The 15,845-nt window shown below is 39.5% G+C and overlaps 1 protein-coding gene across 1 annotated transcript in view; it reads right to left on the bottom strand.

Annotated features, from left to right (window-relative positions):
* The window catches only part of adcy2a (adenylate cyclase 2a), a 65,548-nt gene that overhangs the window by 3,876 nt on the left and 45,827 nt on the right, over positions 1 to 15,845 (bottom strand). The window contains exons 16-23 of the mRNA XM_067602123.1: positions 13,569 to 13,706; positions 12,373 to 12,492; positions 12,067 to 12,251; positions 7,815 to 7,899; positions 5,353 to 5,511; positions 1,401 to 1,547; positions 406 to 516; positions 188 to 302 (exon numbers count right to left, since the gene is read on the bottom strand). Coding sequence (XP_067458224.1) covers positions 188 to 302; positions 406 to 516; positions 1,401 to 1,547; positions 5,353 to 5,511; positions 7,815 to 7,899; positions 12,067 to 12,251; positions 12,373 to 12,492; positions 13,569 to 13,706 — 1,060 coding nt within the window. The remainder of the gene's footprint in view (positions 1 to 187; positions 303 to 405; positions 517 to 1,400; positions 1,548 to 5,352; positions 5,512 to 7,814; positions 7,900 to 12,066; positions 12,252 to 12,372; positions 12,493 to 13,568; positions 13,707 to 15,845) is intronic.

Here is a 15,845-nt window from a genome sequence, read left to right as displayed (position 1 = left end):
CTGAATTCTATCAAATATAGAGAGCTAATGAATATGTTTCTTTCTCCCTATGGGACACTAACATTGTCAACACTGACAGGTAAAATTATGGTGAATTCAAAGTGCAGTAGCAGTGTGGGTGAAACATTTTAGTAGCTGAAAAAAGAAAGCACTTCTCTTTAAAATGTATTTTTCATGTGTAACTCACCAACTCTGAGTTTGAAGTCATTGAAGGAGTGTTTGTTGATAACATCCAGCTTCCCCACCAAAGCAAATGCAAACTCCACCATGGTCCCTATGTGCATGTACTGCCTGTCATGTTCCTAGTGAAGAACACAACCAATAACACATTCATTTCTAGTCAAATGCATATGATTTTGTGCCAGTTGCAAAAAGGAATGAGCGGTGTGTGTGTGATGAGGCTACCTGTGATGTGTACTCAGGCCCAGGTGATGCGTTTAGCCCAGTAGCAGCCATGTAAGTGCTGCCAATGGTCTTGATCTTTTCCACGCCGCTGAATTTAGGTTTGGACAGCAGCTATGCACAAAAATACAAATACATAAACACTGAAACAAATGAGACATAGGTCATACAGAAGTGATGTCTCTATAGTTATATTTAGAAGAAGTGTATGTGCAGACAATTTATGGAGTGCATGATTATATATGTAGCAATACTATTTAAAGATCCCCTCCAAACATGTTTTAAGATGCATATAAAATACTCTCTTTTGAATGATAAATTGTGTCGGATATGTTTTTCCACAAAAAAAGTTCAATTATGTTGTTACAATCCTTAAAATTAAATCTACTCCTTCTCGCTCATTAAAAATTCCAGAATCTATAAATATGTAAATATATTTCATTTCAGAAGTTGAACTGCTGGACGAAAGATGTCTCCTCCTTCACTGTGAAGTCCATTCTCAGTATTTGTGCACTGGACACTTCGAATTTCCACATCACACTTGTTTAAGTTGAATACTGGACCAGGATTGGCTCCAAAACTAGTTGTGATGTCACAAATCATGCTTGTAGGGCTGTCCCTTAAAATTGGATTTTTAATGAGCAAAGAGAAACTTTCCACTTTCAGCAGATGAATGTGAAAACAGCCTTCTAGTGTCAAACTCTGTATATATATCATTCTGCACAGTGAAGATCAAATATTCAACTGTAGGAACAATATGAAAAACACACTTTTGTTTGGAGTGGGACTTTAACATCAACTCCAAGAAAGAAAACTTTGAGAAGCTGACCTAAAAATATATTGGTATTCAGGTATCTGAAAAAGAGCTTGTAGATTGCAAATGGGACACATAGTACACAGTACATACTAGTGTATGTGCTTGGATGTAAACTGTTTCTGCACTGCACAGGTTGTATCTTGCATTTGTTGTGCACAGGTAGAATGAGGAAGTCATTTACCTCATCAAAATCAGCAATGATCTCATTGAGGAGCCTGAGGCACTCTAATCCCTCTTTGTTGACGTCAGACTCAGTGTAGAACTCTTTAAAGTCTGGGATGGAGGCAAACATGACACACACCAGGTCATAGGACTGGTGGTACAGATCCTGCAGGAGACAAAATACAGATGTTAGCTTGGACAGCTGCATAACAATGTTCAGCACAGATCTTAATATGAAACCAATACTGCTGAAAGATTCACCGAAGACGATTTTGACATTATTTCAAGTTAATGATGTGAGGTGGACATCGGATTAGGCTCACAAGAGTTTTCTGTGTATTTTCAAGCTTAAAAATACTTGACTGATGTTTTTATCGAAGAATACTGTGATCAGTGGGACCACAGAGAGACATGACACACGTGATAAACGAGACAGACAAATGAAAGTAGGCGAAATCACCCGAATGACCATCTAAATAACAGTTGCTCTAAAATCCATTAGACCAGCAAGTTGCTCTTGGATCCTGTTCAAGTGCAGGAATAGAGTCATTTGCTGACTCTTCATTCAGATTTTTTTGCAGCAGAAGCAGCATTCCCATTACACTCGCATGACCTCTAAGATACTATGTCCTCTAAACTTGCTAAGATCTTCTAAAACTTTACTTTTCACAGTTCACACAGTGACAAGCGCTCAGGGAATACAACATGATCCAGAATGATGAATGCGACAGTCACACAGGCCAAAAGTGTCTCCAAATGTTTTGTCATCATTATAGGTAATCAATCATCAAGTCTTGCACTGAGTATCTCTAAAACACCCATTCACTTTATTTACTATATCGTCCATTCACCATAAAGCACATACTTTTACTACTTAAATACTCTATGACACAGCCCCACCTACTGTCACCAGAAAGAACTGTTCAAACAAATGATGTTATTATCAATTTTCAAATTTTTATCTGCTATAACTTATTATCTATGAATATAGCATCTTCATTAATTGCATTATATAATTTGTGTTAGGATTTTAGTTCATTTTTAATCGTTCCCTGCCTTGCTGCTTCAGACTGCGTTTTCCTGATTCGTGTCCGCAGCGGGCCTACGGTGGCCGGCGTGAATGTGGGGCTAGCCCATGGATGTATTACAAGAGCTGGATGCCGGACTAAAAATGGCGCCAATTCAGTCCTATAGGAATTGCTCGCCTGGCGCATACGCCAAAAAAAGTATCTAGCTTCCGGGTTTGCTTCCGCGTTGTGCGGCCCACTGAATGTGCGCAGTAGTGTTTCCCCCGCTGGCCCCGCCCGCGAGCTCCCGCTCGGCCCATAGACTTTACATTGTGATGACGTCACGGATTTTAAAATCGCTTTTCTCGGCTCGAGGAAAGTTTTACAAACATAAAACCTCCATGGATCAAAAGTTCGTAATAGAAAAAGTCACAATTGCCGTTGTTTGCAGTTCGAGGTGTCCTGTCAACAGTTTTACAGGCGTCTCTTTTACAATGGTGGTCTATGGGGAAAATCCTTTTTGGGCTGCAGGGGGATTTTTCGCTGCAATACCGCGAGTGGCCACTGGGAAAAATTGGCTGCAAGAGCAGAGCGGCGGCGCTGTATCCAGCTCTTCATAGCCCCTTTCTCACAATGCAATGTGTATTGTACGTGGGAAATATGAATACGCATGCTCAGAGTGTTAGTGCGTATTCAATGTAGATCACACATATTGATTGTCAATATTGATTGTCTATCTGTCTGCCAATCAACTGTGAAATATTTCAAAAGACGCTGCAGTGGGGCTACAGCGCGAGCTTGGAATTAACAGTCGGCAAAAAAGAGGGGAGACTTTCTGAGCTAACGCCAGCTAACTTGAAAAAAATAAAGTGGATTTCATACTCGAGCACAGGGTAGAAACCCTGTATTTGGAGGAGAAACTGGATTTAAAGGGCCTCGGAGCCCACCAGCCACGGAATACTGTCATCACTCAAACTACTGGTAAAATTAACCGCGGGTTTAACGTGGTGAAGTTTGCCCAGAGGAAAAACCGCCATGCTGCCCTTTCCTGAGCCGTCAGCTGGTGAGTGAAAGCATATTTTATCATCCTGCCTTGGTGGTTTTGGTCCGTGCATTGGCCATATTGTTGTGCTTGATCGATTGCTATAGATGGTGACGAGTGTCAGTGTGTTCTTGCTTATCTATTGAGGTTGTTGTCATAAAGTTGTCACAGAATGGGTTAGTATCCTTAAAAAGTTGTCTTTGCGCTTCGTTGTGGTGTTGAACTCTTTGCTGCTCGCTTATGGCCCTGTAGGCTCATTTGTTCTGACCTTGGTTGTGTCGGCTTATGACGATAGAATATCGCATTCTTAATTAAGCAATATTACAGAGAGGGTGTGTTTCAGTGATGTGGTCAAGCGCCTCGATCCTGACCAGCCAACTTGAGCTAATACTCTCTAGAGATCGCGGCATTTCCCAAACTGAATAAATACCACACATATAAACAAAAAACTGCTTTGCTAGCTCAATCTTGTTGTAACTAAGATATCTGTTCAATTTTTTTTTTCATGGACAGATTTAGCTAGTACGTCCGCAAACTTAACACATATTTTTAAGCTAGTAGCGCTGTGTCACCAGCACAGCTGATGGAGGAGCTGAGATATACTGCCAACTGAGGGGTGGTTAAGTTCTGCTGTGAATGGGGGTGCCGGGTAACGATTTAAGACGAGTGGAGAAGGGTTCGTGTTTTTCAGTGTGTGTGAGGGTGTAACTCGTCTCACAGTCTCCGAGCTCAATCCACTCAGTAAATAGTCCGTTTTGTTTTCCACACAACCCCTAAACAGTTTAGTTCAATCCAGTTCACAAACATAAATGAAAGACAACTCAAAACTCCGCTTCGGGTTTTCACTGCAGACCCCACCCCCGAAAACCCCCCAAAACAAACCAAGGACGCTAACAAAGCAACACAGTACATACAATAAACCCAGCAGAAACGTCAGATAGGTCGGACCACAATGTTTAACTATACATCTTTAAACGTTACAGTTACGGCTGAAAATGACAACAGAAAAAAACAAGTTTGCTATCTCCGCAATTCAAATCAGAAAGGACCGTTGTTGTTAGCGCGACGTCACGGTCTGTAGTTGTAATGAATGGCGGAGGCTTTTTTCATTTGAGCATGGCTAGGTGTTCTGCCATACTGATTTGAGCTTGTTCTAAATGTTTAGTTGACCAATCAGATTGCTGGGTCGGAATTACCTGTTGTATAATTTAGGCTTGTGACAGTGGTAATGTAATTTGAGTAATTTCTCTCTCTCTCTCTCTCTCTCTCTCTCTCTCTCTCTCATTCATTCTCTCATTCCCTGACTCACTCACTCTGTTACTCACTCTTTCTTAGTCACTCACTCACTCTCTCTCTCTGACTCACTCACTCACTCACTTTCTCTCTCTGACTCACTCACACACTCTTACTCACTCACTCTGTCTCTCTCTCTTCCTCTGTATATGTGTACAAGACCTGCTAGAAGCAGCCACTTTGTTGTTAAAAGTGTTTTGTGGACTCATAACATGTTAAAAAAACACATCAGTAGCAAGAGCAAGTTCTGTAGTTTTCCTGGTATGTAGCCTATCTATTAGTAGTAGTTGGTGCCCCACCAATTTTTTACAAATAAAAACGCCACTGAGTATACTGTATGTTTTATACCACTTCTGATTTTAAAGTGGATTAAAAATCAACATGATTAGCAGCAAAGACATAAAATATGTAAATATATTGTTTCAAATCTATTGTATCGACTTGTATCATAGATTCTCTGTCACGCCTCATCATAGCTAATGAATGAATGTAATGGATCTTGGCATACAGCCACTGATGCTGCAACGCCTCTGTGAAATCACAATACATCAGTCCTGCAGCCCTTTGTCAAAACAAAATTTGCATGATCCAACGGAACTATAATGAAATGTAAACATATTTTTACGCACCTCATTCTTCCAGTTGCGTGCCAGGAAGTGTTCCGCTACGTGTGCAGGAAGGACATTCTCCAGCAAAACCCGGTTGAGGTTCTCCATGGTTTCAATCTCCTCACACTCCTTCTTGAATTTGTTCTTCCACAGAAAGTCTAACCTACAGTAATATTCATTCTGTTACAAGAGGACACAGAGGTGAAGAGACTGAAGGTACAGCTGTACAGCTTGCTTCCATCAAGTCACAGAGAAAAATAGAAACAGGTACAAGTGTGGATTCAACCAAAGCGGACGACAGAAAAAAAGAATGGGCTACTTTGTCACATTTGCAAAAAAAACACAGTAAGGAAATAGAGATTTAAGTAGCTTTTGTTAAATCACATGAATACAAATCTACACAAAGCATGATTACATCACCTGCACTTAATTAACACAGCGAGAAACAGCGTTAAAAGAGTTCAAATGTTAAAAGATAGATGAGGAACCACTTTGTTTAGAGTGAATATTGCAGGTACAATGTATAACATTCATTTATTTTCTGTGTGAAGCGCTCAGGTGCTTTATGATGATGACTCTATTTAAGCCTTTTTCCTGAGCAGCACATGGTGAACAGATTTGATGGAGAGGATGCATAAACCAAGGAGAAAAGCGTGATAGAAATTTGTAAGATGATCTGACTGGAAAAATAATTAAGCGGACAAATTGACATGATTCAATATTAAAAGTATAATTACTTGTTCCAGTCAGAGAGAAAGAGAAGAGGGTGGTGCTAATACAAAACATGTATGTATACACATCAGAGCGGTGAGTGTGAGACTGAGCAGATATTAAATAAATGGCATCTGTCATTTTTGCTGCACCTGGCACCTTTTCATTGAGCTGGGGACATCAGTCATTTGTCTTCTGCAAATACATTTATTATCCACTCAAACTCTATCTGCTTAATATTCATGTGCAGGGTCGTGGCTCTATATCAGCAGTACTTGTTGCAGGGAGCTTCATTGCATATTTTCCACAATTTGTGATTAGTGAATTTTTACAGGTAATCTCAATTATGCCTCTGTGAAAAAATAAGTTTCCCATGGGAATTTAAAATGTTCTACTAGTTGTGGATAGACATCCTTTTAAATCTATTAATATCCTACTAAATAATGCATACGGCACACATGTTTTGTGTAATGTGATGCCAAACAAGTGTCCCTGCAGTAATACTTCACTTGAAATGCTTAATGAATTTATTTGGGGGTGTCAGTTAAGCAGCAGCACAGGATGCATTAGTAAAAGGGGGGCTTTTGCTTACATCCACTCACGTAGTCATCACGCTTTTTATGGACACTGTTCAGTTGCCTCAGTCAAGAAAAAAAAAAAAGATTCGCGGCAGCCACGCTCTCGTTTCAGTACACAGTGGGGACCAGGGGATCAGCTGCATCCCATGTAATGATAAGCTGGGATATGAAACAACAATATTACTCTGCCCATATCTTCTCTTTCTGACACAATGCTGTGGTTTCATGCTGCATTCAACACAATTCTGAACCATACATATAAAGTGTATATTCACATTCACTACATGTATTATATTAACTACATGTACTGTGTTATCTTCTGTTTTTTGCCATTGGCTGAAATTAGGGTTTAACTACTTGTATAATCAAAATGTGCAGAAAGGTTGATGACTGGGACCTCAAATATGTGCACTCGATGTTGGTAGCCAAGGCTCCAGAGCACAGTAATGCCTCCATTCTGGACCGCTCCCAAGTACAGTAAGTACCCTGCAGTGTAGCATAACCCCAAAATAGCCGTAGCAAGAAACACACAAATCTCAAAAATGACCAGTCTCTGGCTCCTGCATCTCATGGCTAGTAAATCTTTAAGACTACCTGGGTAACTGCAACCACCTTGCTGATGTAAATCTCTGGCCCAGAGTGGCTGAAAGGAGGGCAGAAAAACATGGTACCTCTGTTTTATTGTGTGGCATAGCAGCTATATATAGAAAGAGAGAGAAATAAGCAGTGTTAGGAGTCCACTTTTGTAACCCCAATGACCTGGGTGTAATTCAAAGCTGCATTGCCTGCGGCATGGCTGTGCGCTACATCGAAGCCAATTGTGTTCGTGGGTGTGAGTTAGGGGTTAAAGAGACCATGGGTTCATGGAATCCCTCAACAGGAAGGATGTGAGGTGTAGATGATATAATATGAGCGTCTCACAATGCAGGGTACACCTTTCACAGGCCAACAAACTAACTTAGTAGTGATAAGGAGCAGATTAGATGGGAAATTAGCGGTTCCAAATCAAGAGAAAATGGGAGAAAAAATAAACAACTTTGAAGTAAGAATGTACAGTGGGTGATAAAGTAAATAAATTACAATGGTGATATAAGAGCAAAGGTAGAACCTCAGCTCTTTCAAAGCTGTGAAGGTGAGAGTGTGCAGCAGAAGACAGATGATAACGTCATTCAGACTATTATAGTGTGGACTTACCTGTCTGGCAAGCACAAGCAGAGTGATGAAGAAGATAAAGAGGGAGATAGAGCCCATAGTCTTCAGGTCTTTGAGAACTCCTGGTCTTGAAGGGCAGAGGAAAAGGAAGGATGTGTTCGTGTGTGGAGGAAAAAGCGAGAGGAGATAAAACATAAAGACAGCGATTAAGAATGAGAAGTGACAAAACAAAACAAAAAAGGTACAAGTAAAAGCAGGGCAGAGGGGAGGGGTAGAAAAAGTAAAAGAGAGATGAGAGTAAGAACATTTAATTCAAAATTCAGATTGCAATCAGTAGTCTGTGACACGTGTCACATGATTGGTTAACAGACCGTTGTATTCCAAGCTGTCACTCGATTAAGACTGTCACTTCTGCTTTGCTGTGACAAGAGCTTGTTTACCATTTGCATTCCAGTGGCTGAGCTTCCCTGCCACTGTTCAGTCACAAGAGACGTTTCACTAGAAGCAATAAATGAGACTGTGTTCTCACTCTGCAAAGATTCAGCACTATAAATACACTTTAAGCTCTCGTCTTTCCACCAACATAACTCTAAAAATAGAACACCTGTCCACGGCAGAATTCGGCAACCAATCAGCTATTGTGTGTGTGTGTGTGTGTGCATGTATTGCAAATACATTAAGGCAGAGACCATTAAAATTCTGTACACAGACACACACACTCAAAGCCCAAACCATATACGAGGTGATGTTGTAAAGAGGTTAGAAATGCACTAATGAAATAATTTAAATCTACAATTAAACAGTTTTTTAATGACAGTGAAGTCTGGCTGCCCCTATTTAAGTTCTAAATGTGTGATAACACTCAACCAGGACTGTTGCATCCTAATTTCTGCAAGCACATTTTGCATATTAATGGACTCTTATTCTTATCTAGGGCAGAGCTCAGCAGACAACTAAGAAAACAGCCTTCAAGTTCTGCACTCGCCTGGTTCATTATATAATCAATTCTCTACACAGAATGAACGGCAAAGACTGAAGACAGACAGAAGAATAGGGAGGTTTCACATCAAGACTGGTTTGGAAAGTGTAACTTTTTTTTAATTAAACCTCTTAATAGTAATAAATAGAGGTTTTTACCTACGGCAATGACCAAAGCATTTCAATTTGTCAGTTCTACAGCAGACATTTTCCCATTTTATGTTACAGCTGACTAAAGCTGTGTGAGATTTGTTGGCTTAAGAGGAGTGAAAAGCTCTTTAAAATCACATCATGCTACTACAGTTTCTTTGGACAGTCAGTGACTACAAAGACAGAAAACTGCCTTCCTTTGTTGGAAATCAGACAATTAAGATTCAAATTGATGATGTCATCTATTGACACTTTTTAGAGTTTGTCTACAGACAATGTATTAGTGACCAAATCTGTGGGCTAAAAGATTTGTTTTGGACTTTAAATTCAAAAAGGCTTTTATTGGAAAGCAGGGCTTCAAATGAATCATTGAATCTCCTCATTTTCCAGTCTATGGAGAAGCTCCAGGATTTGTTTGCAGATGACGTCATCACTATAGTCTCTCATAGCTGCTCAGTTTGGAGAGAGTTGTTCATATTACCACAACGTCTGGCTGGGGACCTTTGTTGCATCTCTCTCTACTGACACTATCTACTGTTGTCATTCAGACAACTCCAAACTTGTCTTGTGTACATGTTGTGTCTATTCAAAATGTCCAGAGGCAGAAATACAAAAAAAAAACACACATTGTATCTTTAAGATCTGTTATACTTTGGAGCTGTCGATTGGGTGTAGTAACACCATGCAGCATTTTAATTAAGTCTCACCCTGACAGCAGGGATGTCAGATGTGGTGACGACTAGCTTGCCAGCTAACAATATACAAGGTATATTTAGGACAATATTGGAGCTACTGGAAGACATTTTTTCACTTTTAACTTATCCCTAATTTCCAGTCTTTGGGCTGAAAATGTGCAACAGTTCCTTTAAGTACAGCGCATACGATATAAATATAATTTGAATTAATCAGAGCACACTACTGATCTATACAAATAATTACAAATTACCAAATGAGCTATGTTAATTAACTACTTTGAATTAATTTACTGTATGAAAAGGTCAATTTTCTTTCCACTTCATTCCATATAAAATGCATAATTTAAATTAGAGGACACGTGTGGATATTTCAGGCACAGGATTGAAGACAGCTAATTGAGGTCTTTTTTAAGACTGCTTGTAATGTGCTGAACTATTCTTAGATATGTGTTAGTTCAGCTAGGAGGTCAGTACATTTTATGATAATGTACGAGGGCTAATGGGTGTTTGTCACAATAGCAAAGGCTAATATGAGTGTAACATGGACTTACAGTAACCAGTGTACGCCTGCTTTGTATGACACCAAAGTTCCAGGCCTACATCAACACCTTGTTTCATTAAACTTTCTATTTCCATCAAGCAGTTTTTCCACCACTGTGCCTCATCATGGTATATTGTTGTCAAATCAACTGATGAAGCAACAAACCGCACTGGTGACGTGGCCCTGAGGACTGCTTTCTTTCAAGCATATATCACTGCTTGGCTGTGCTTTGCTCCACATGGCCAGTAATGTGGAACATATCCATGGGTGTGACATCTCTCTTTACTGTGGCTCAATGAAAGTGTTTTCATTCTTTATTACCTCATTAGGATGTTAATCCTTACTAAGCAGTTATTTTCTTGGTCTGTTGGCAACACAGGATGTGTGAATGTGGTGGAGAATGTAAAATGGGTTGGCTGATTTCACCCACTGGCTCGACTTACCCCGTTCTCCCCTATATGATATTCCAATACAAAAAATCCCAATTCGGAGTATTTGACCATATAAATGTAACTCACCTTTACATTCATTCACAGCAGTTTTACATTGTTATGGACAGAAACTTTCAATAAAACTCTGGTTTATAATATGGCAAAAAGCAGGGGCAATAGTTTCTGCTGCCGAAGGCAAAGAGTGGGAAGTAGTTAATGACTGATGATGTCTATCTGACCAAAATGTTGCATTTATAATCATGTGAGCCAGTTAACAGTGTGTGGAATACTTTCCAAATAAAAGACAATCATTTTTATTTCCAGTTATCGTCACACAGTTGTCTCATGTTATTCTGAGCTGCAGTGATGGAATCAGAGTGTAAAATCATCTACACTGTCAGCTGTCACTCTGGGGATAAAAATATACTTTGCACAATTAAAAGCTAAAATCATCATTAGGTGTTTAGTATTGTAAATGATCTCTCCGTTTGTTAAAAGCTCTGTTTTAAAATCAGTGGAAATAGAAAGCTCGGAACAATAACATTTTTCTACTGATCTATAAAAATATATATTGCTCTTTTTTACTTGTCACTTTATTCTAAACTCAGGACTTTTGTCCATATAGGGATCCTGTGGGAATGATGACCCCTTTTTTCCAGTGATCTGATTGGTCAGTGGTCAGGGTGTTGACAGGTTGTGATCTGATCCTATGAAGTTAACCTGCTCTGGAGCAGTGTCAGTATATGCTATCTCAGTATCTATGCTGGGACAACACATGAAATGTACAAATGTGTTGGATGCAACATTATCTGCTCAAAGTGTGGGGTGGTGACTCAATAAAATATCTAACAAATACATGGGAGTCTCTCTATTAATCAAACGCAAAAAGAAGTTTGGTACACTGAAATGTTATGTGAATCTGTGTAATATATATAATTATGGTATAACACAACAATCTTGCTATCATTTGTATAAATTGTACTGTAGCATTACACCTGCAGTGCACTAACCACAGTATGTCAAAACTAAAGAAAGACACTTGATGTGTCTGAAGCCAGTTTGTGTTAAGAGGCTATCAGTAGATTGTTGATGTGTACTGCATATTTTCTGTAGTTTCACTCCCCATCTACTGGGGCTTCGGGGTAGAAAGAGGTTGAAAAAGGTTGTGTAGAAAATATTGACATGGTGAGAAAGAAAGTTTAGAGACAAAGAAGTTTAAGTGGTTCTAGCACCTGCAAGGGATGCCCCCTGGGTGCCTCCATTTAGAGCTATTTTTGACCCAAATGACTGGAAGGGGACCTTGAGGTAGACCTTTTACCTTCCTATTACTCTGTCTCTTCATATCACTGCGGTTTCCCATTTACTCAGAATCCCACAGAATGAACAGCACCACCATCACAACAATTTCTTACCTCACACTGTCTCTTTACCCACCATGACTCTTTATAGCACTCTCTCATGCTCCCTTGAACAAAATCTGCTTGTCACTGTACACCTACCTGTCCAAGCTTTCAGTTTTGTAGAGGAATCTGCTATATTCATCCAGCAGCGAAGCGTGCGTTTGTAGAATAATGATGTTGTAAACCACCACGGCTGTCAACATAATAATCATCTTCAGCTCATAGTTTATCCTCAGGAACACCGAGCATGAGATTAGGCCCAGGATACAACTGTAAATTAAATACTAGACAAACAGGCAGAAGGTGAAAGAGACAGAGCCAGATTGACAAATACTTATTCAAATACAAGTTATCAGAGACAATAATACAATCACAAAGAAAAATAATAATAATAACTTTACTTACAGGAAGGTAGAAATTGTTTTTGCCAGTAAAGGCCACTAGTTGTCCATAAGGGTAAAACAGTGTTTCATTGGATGAATTGTAAACGGGAACTGGAGGCAACACATTGTCTTCCAAAAAGAACTAGAGCAAACAGAGAAAACACAAAGCCAACAAAAATGAAGGTAGGACAAACCACAAAATCTCTATTCACATTCAAATTCTGTACACACTTTCTCTGTGTGTTTGCCTCTAACGTCTGCATGTGAAAGAGAAGCTAGTCTACATTGTACTTGCAAGAGGAAAATAGAATCTTGTTAGATAAGAGGCCAATAGTGACAACCATTCAATAATGTCCTTTAAAGTGAACCTGCAGGATAAGATGAGGATTGGCTGCCCCACTGAGCAAAGTTAATTTGGTTCATCCGCCCTGAGCGACTGACCCACGTCATGCGCAAAACAAGATTATAATCTCTGGAAACGATTCGTGTGAAGGTCTAAACCAGGGTCCTGACACCGTGCTTTATCACGCAACTTCACCAAAAGCCTCAGGCTACTATTCCACCTTTACCCAAGCCTTTTTTTGGTCTTTCTTCTCTGAACAGAAAATAAACCTAAATCAGATAACCTGAAAATTAAAGGAGAAGCACAAAATAACAATAAAAATGTTCTATACAGTGTTCCTTTATCTGTACATGCAAATGGTGTTGGCACTGTTAAGCAGGGGAACCATAATCTTCACGTTAGAAAAAGCTGACAGATAGACTGCCTGGCAAAAGAAAACAAAGAAGATGTTTTCCTGTAGTTGATTGTGTGGCGAAATATCCAATTTGTCTGAGGCATAATAAACAAAAGAAATGGAAAGCATATAAATAGTACATTAAAATGCTGGTGCATCCACAGCCTCAATCATGACTGAGACATATTCACTGCTGGGGCACTACATCCTTTTTTTCTGTAGCAAGAAATAAAAATTAGTAAATTTTAAATGAACAAAATTCAGTACATACATCCTACTAAGTTTATTTGATGCTCAATAAATAGGATTTTGCATTATTTGCTTGTGTGACAATACGTTGGATTCCATTACCTTCTAATTACACTGCAGTTAAAAAGAGTGTGTGTGCCATCTGATTGTTTGTGATACTTCTTTCCCAGTGAAGCATAATTGGTGTTACCCCCTCCCTCACTGCAGTACCTAGCTACACATAAAAGCTTACCATGTTGAAGACTGCCATTATGAGTATTAGAGCTGTGGTTGTCATGGTGAGAGTGATGCGGGGCCATGGCTTGTTGGCAATAATGACTGATGACCTCAGCAGCCACATCCAAGAAGTGGGGACGCTTTTACTGCAATGCTGCAGGGACACATACATACAACAGACATATACAAGAATGTATGAATAGAAGTATAAGAGAGGACTTGGGAGCACATATGCATATGAACAGACATATGAAACAATACATAAGTATCACACATTGAAGCACCTGCTACTGATTTACTCCCAACAATGCCAGTCAGCCAGTAGGATTAAGAGGCAAACAATTATGAAACATAGGGTCCTATCAACCTAATCATGCATAGTATAATATTTCAAAACATTTCAAACCACATGCAATAATGGCGCCATAAAATGACCACTGCAAGTGATTCCATCATGTTTCAAATGAGCAATCAGTCTATATAGTTTCCCATAAGCCCTCCAGTTAGACTGCAGTGATAGCTCTCAACTACAGGGGGGTTGTTAAATAGCATCCACCTCCTGCTTCACTAATCAAATCATTATAACTGAGTGCAAGGTTAGTATGTTTTTAAGAGCAGTACAGACCGTGCAATCATGTTCCTCATTTAAAACAGCAATGCTTAACCTGCGGCCATACACAAAAGCCATTATCATTGTAATATGTTTATGTACTGTTTATTACTCTGTTTTTGTGGATGGACAATGCAGGAATGAAGTCTTCCCAAGCTTCAGTAAATGCTGGCTGCGCTAGTTACAGTCAATTGCTTTTCCTTTTTGCAGTACTGCCTTCAGCTGAATGTGTTTCATAGTGAAACAATGACAGTGAAAGCCCAAATCGTTTGCCTGATCATCTCAGAGCAATATCTGAGCATCACTGGGGCTGAGTGGATGTGACATTTGAATAGCTCCAGGATGTACATCACAATATAATAAACTAAGGATAGCAGACTGTATTATGCACCGGAGGAATCAACAGAAAGGTAGAGCCATTGTTTTGGAAACAGGGCATTTGCAATTTATACCTAAATACCAGCAGCTCAAATGATAATATGTATGACGTGAATGAGAATTAAAATACGAAATAAGAGAATCTGCCAGGGCTGATTTAAGCAGAAGATGTCAAGTTACAGAACCTGCAGAATATGCAAGTCAGTTCATCCAATAACCACGTTTGATCTTTCTAAGGTGCCCACAAGCATTCCCTCCTAAACAGTGACAGGTTTCTGCAAGAAATGCTAAATAGACGAATACCTTACTTTATGACTGAGAATGAAAAAACTAAGTACATGCATAGTAAATCATGCTGGTGTTTTGCTGCAACTGTGAAAATTCAACTGGCTGGGTGGTTTTCAAATGGTGTCCAAACTTGTCTAAGAGAAGAAAAAAAGTAGTTTGGATTTAATATCTTCCTGTCTTCAGCCTTCAATGATAAAATCCAACAGGGATCAAATGATTGATCTTAAAAATTATACAATCCTCACTCATGAAAAAATATCTGGATCTGAGGCAGTCAGAGTTCAAAGATTTGACATTTTACACTTCACACACAGCGAGCTCTTTAAATTTTACAGTGTGAGACTCAGGATGATTTCTCGATGATCTCCTTGTGACAAGCGGCTGGGACTAAGGAACTGAACGTGCGCTTGAAACTGACAAACAGGCTTCTGCAACTCAAGGAAAAGACGTGCCTTAATAATAGCATCTACTGTTCCTATTTGCAAAGGATCCAAGAACCCCAGATGTTTCTGAGTTTTAACACACAAACCCTGGAATAAGATTTCATTGGTGTGTGCAAATTCAACAAAAAGTAGATACTGACATGACGACATGAACTAAAGCCCAGCAACGCCAAATCAAGTTGACAAAACACAGTGGGACGCTTTTAAACTCTTGCTATCGAGTGTTGTTTTTGAGCCTTGGGCATCATCCACAGGGAGCACAGTTCAGAGCCAAGCAGCAGATTCTAACTTGCAAAGAACTAAACATCAGACAATGGGTGGAATAGGTTGTTTAGGCCTGCGGCTTATGGAATTTTAGAGTACCTTTAATGTTTTAATACTCATTTCTTTTTTCCTCTTCCCTTCATTCACTGCCCTTTTCTAGTCTTTCATTTATTTTTACTAGACAGTGAGTATCACAGAGCAGTGTTTAAAGCCCTAGGCTATCTTCCAGCAGCTATATATAACTCCAGAGGCAAAATCTAAAGACATGAGTGCCTGTTCTTTCATTGATGACATAACTCCCCTTATAAAG

The sequence above is a fragment of the Thunnus thynnus genome, chromosome 10 (genome assembly GCF_963924715.1).
Source record: "Thunnus thynnus chromosome 10, fThuThy2.1, whole genome shotgun sequence".
Lineage (NCBI taxonomy): Eukaryota > Metazoa > Chordata > Actinopteri > Scombriformes > Scombridae > Thunnus > Thunnus thynnus.
This window is presented reverse-complemented; position numbering and strand designations above follow the sequence as displayed.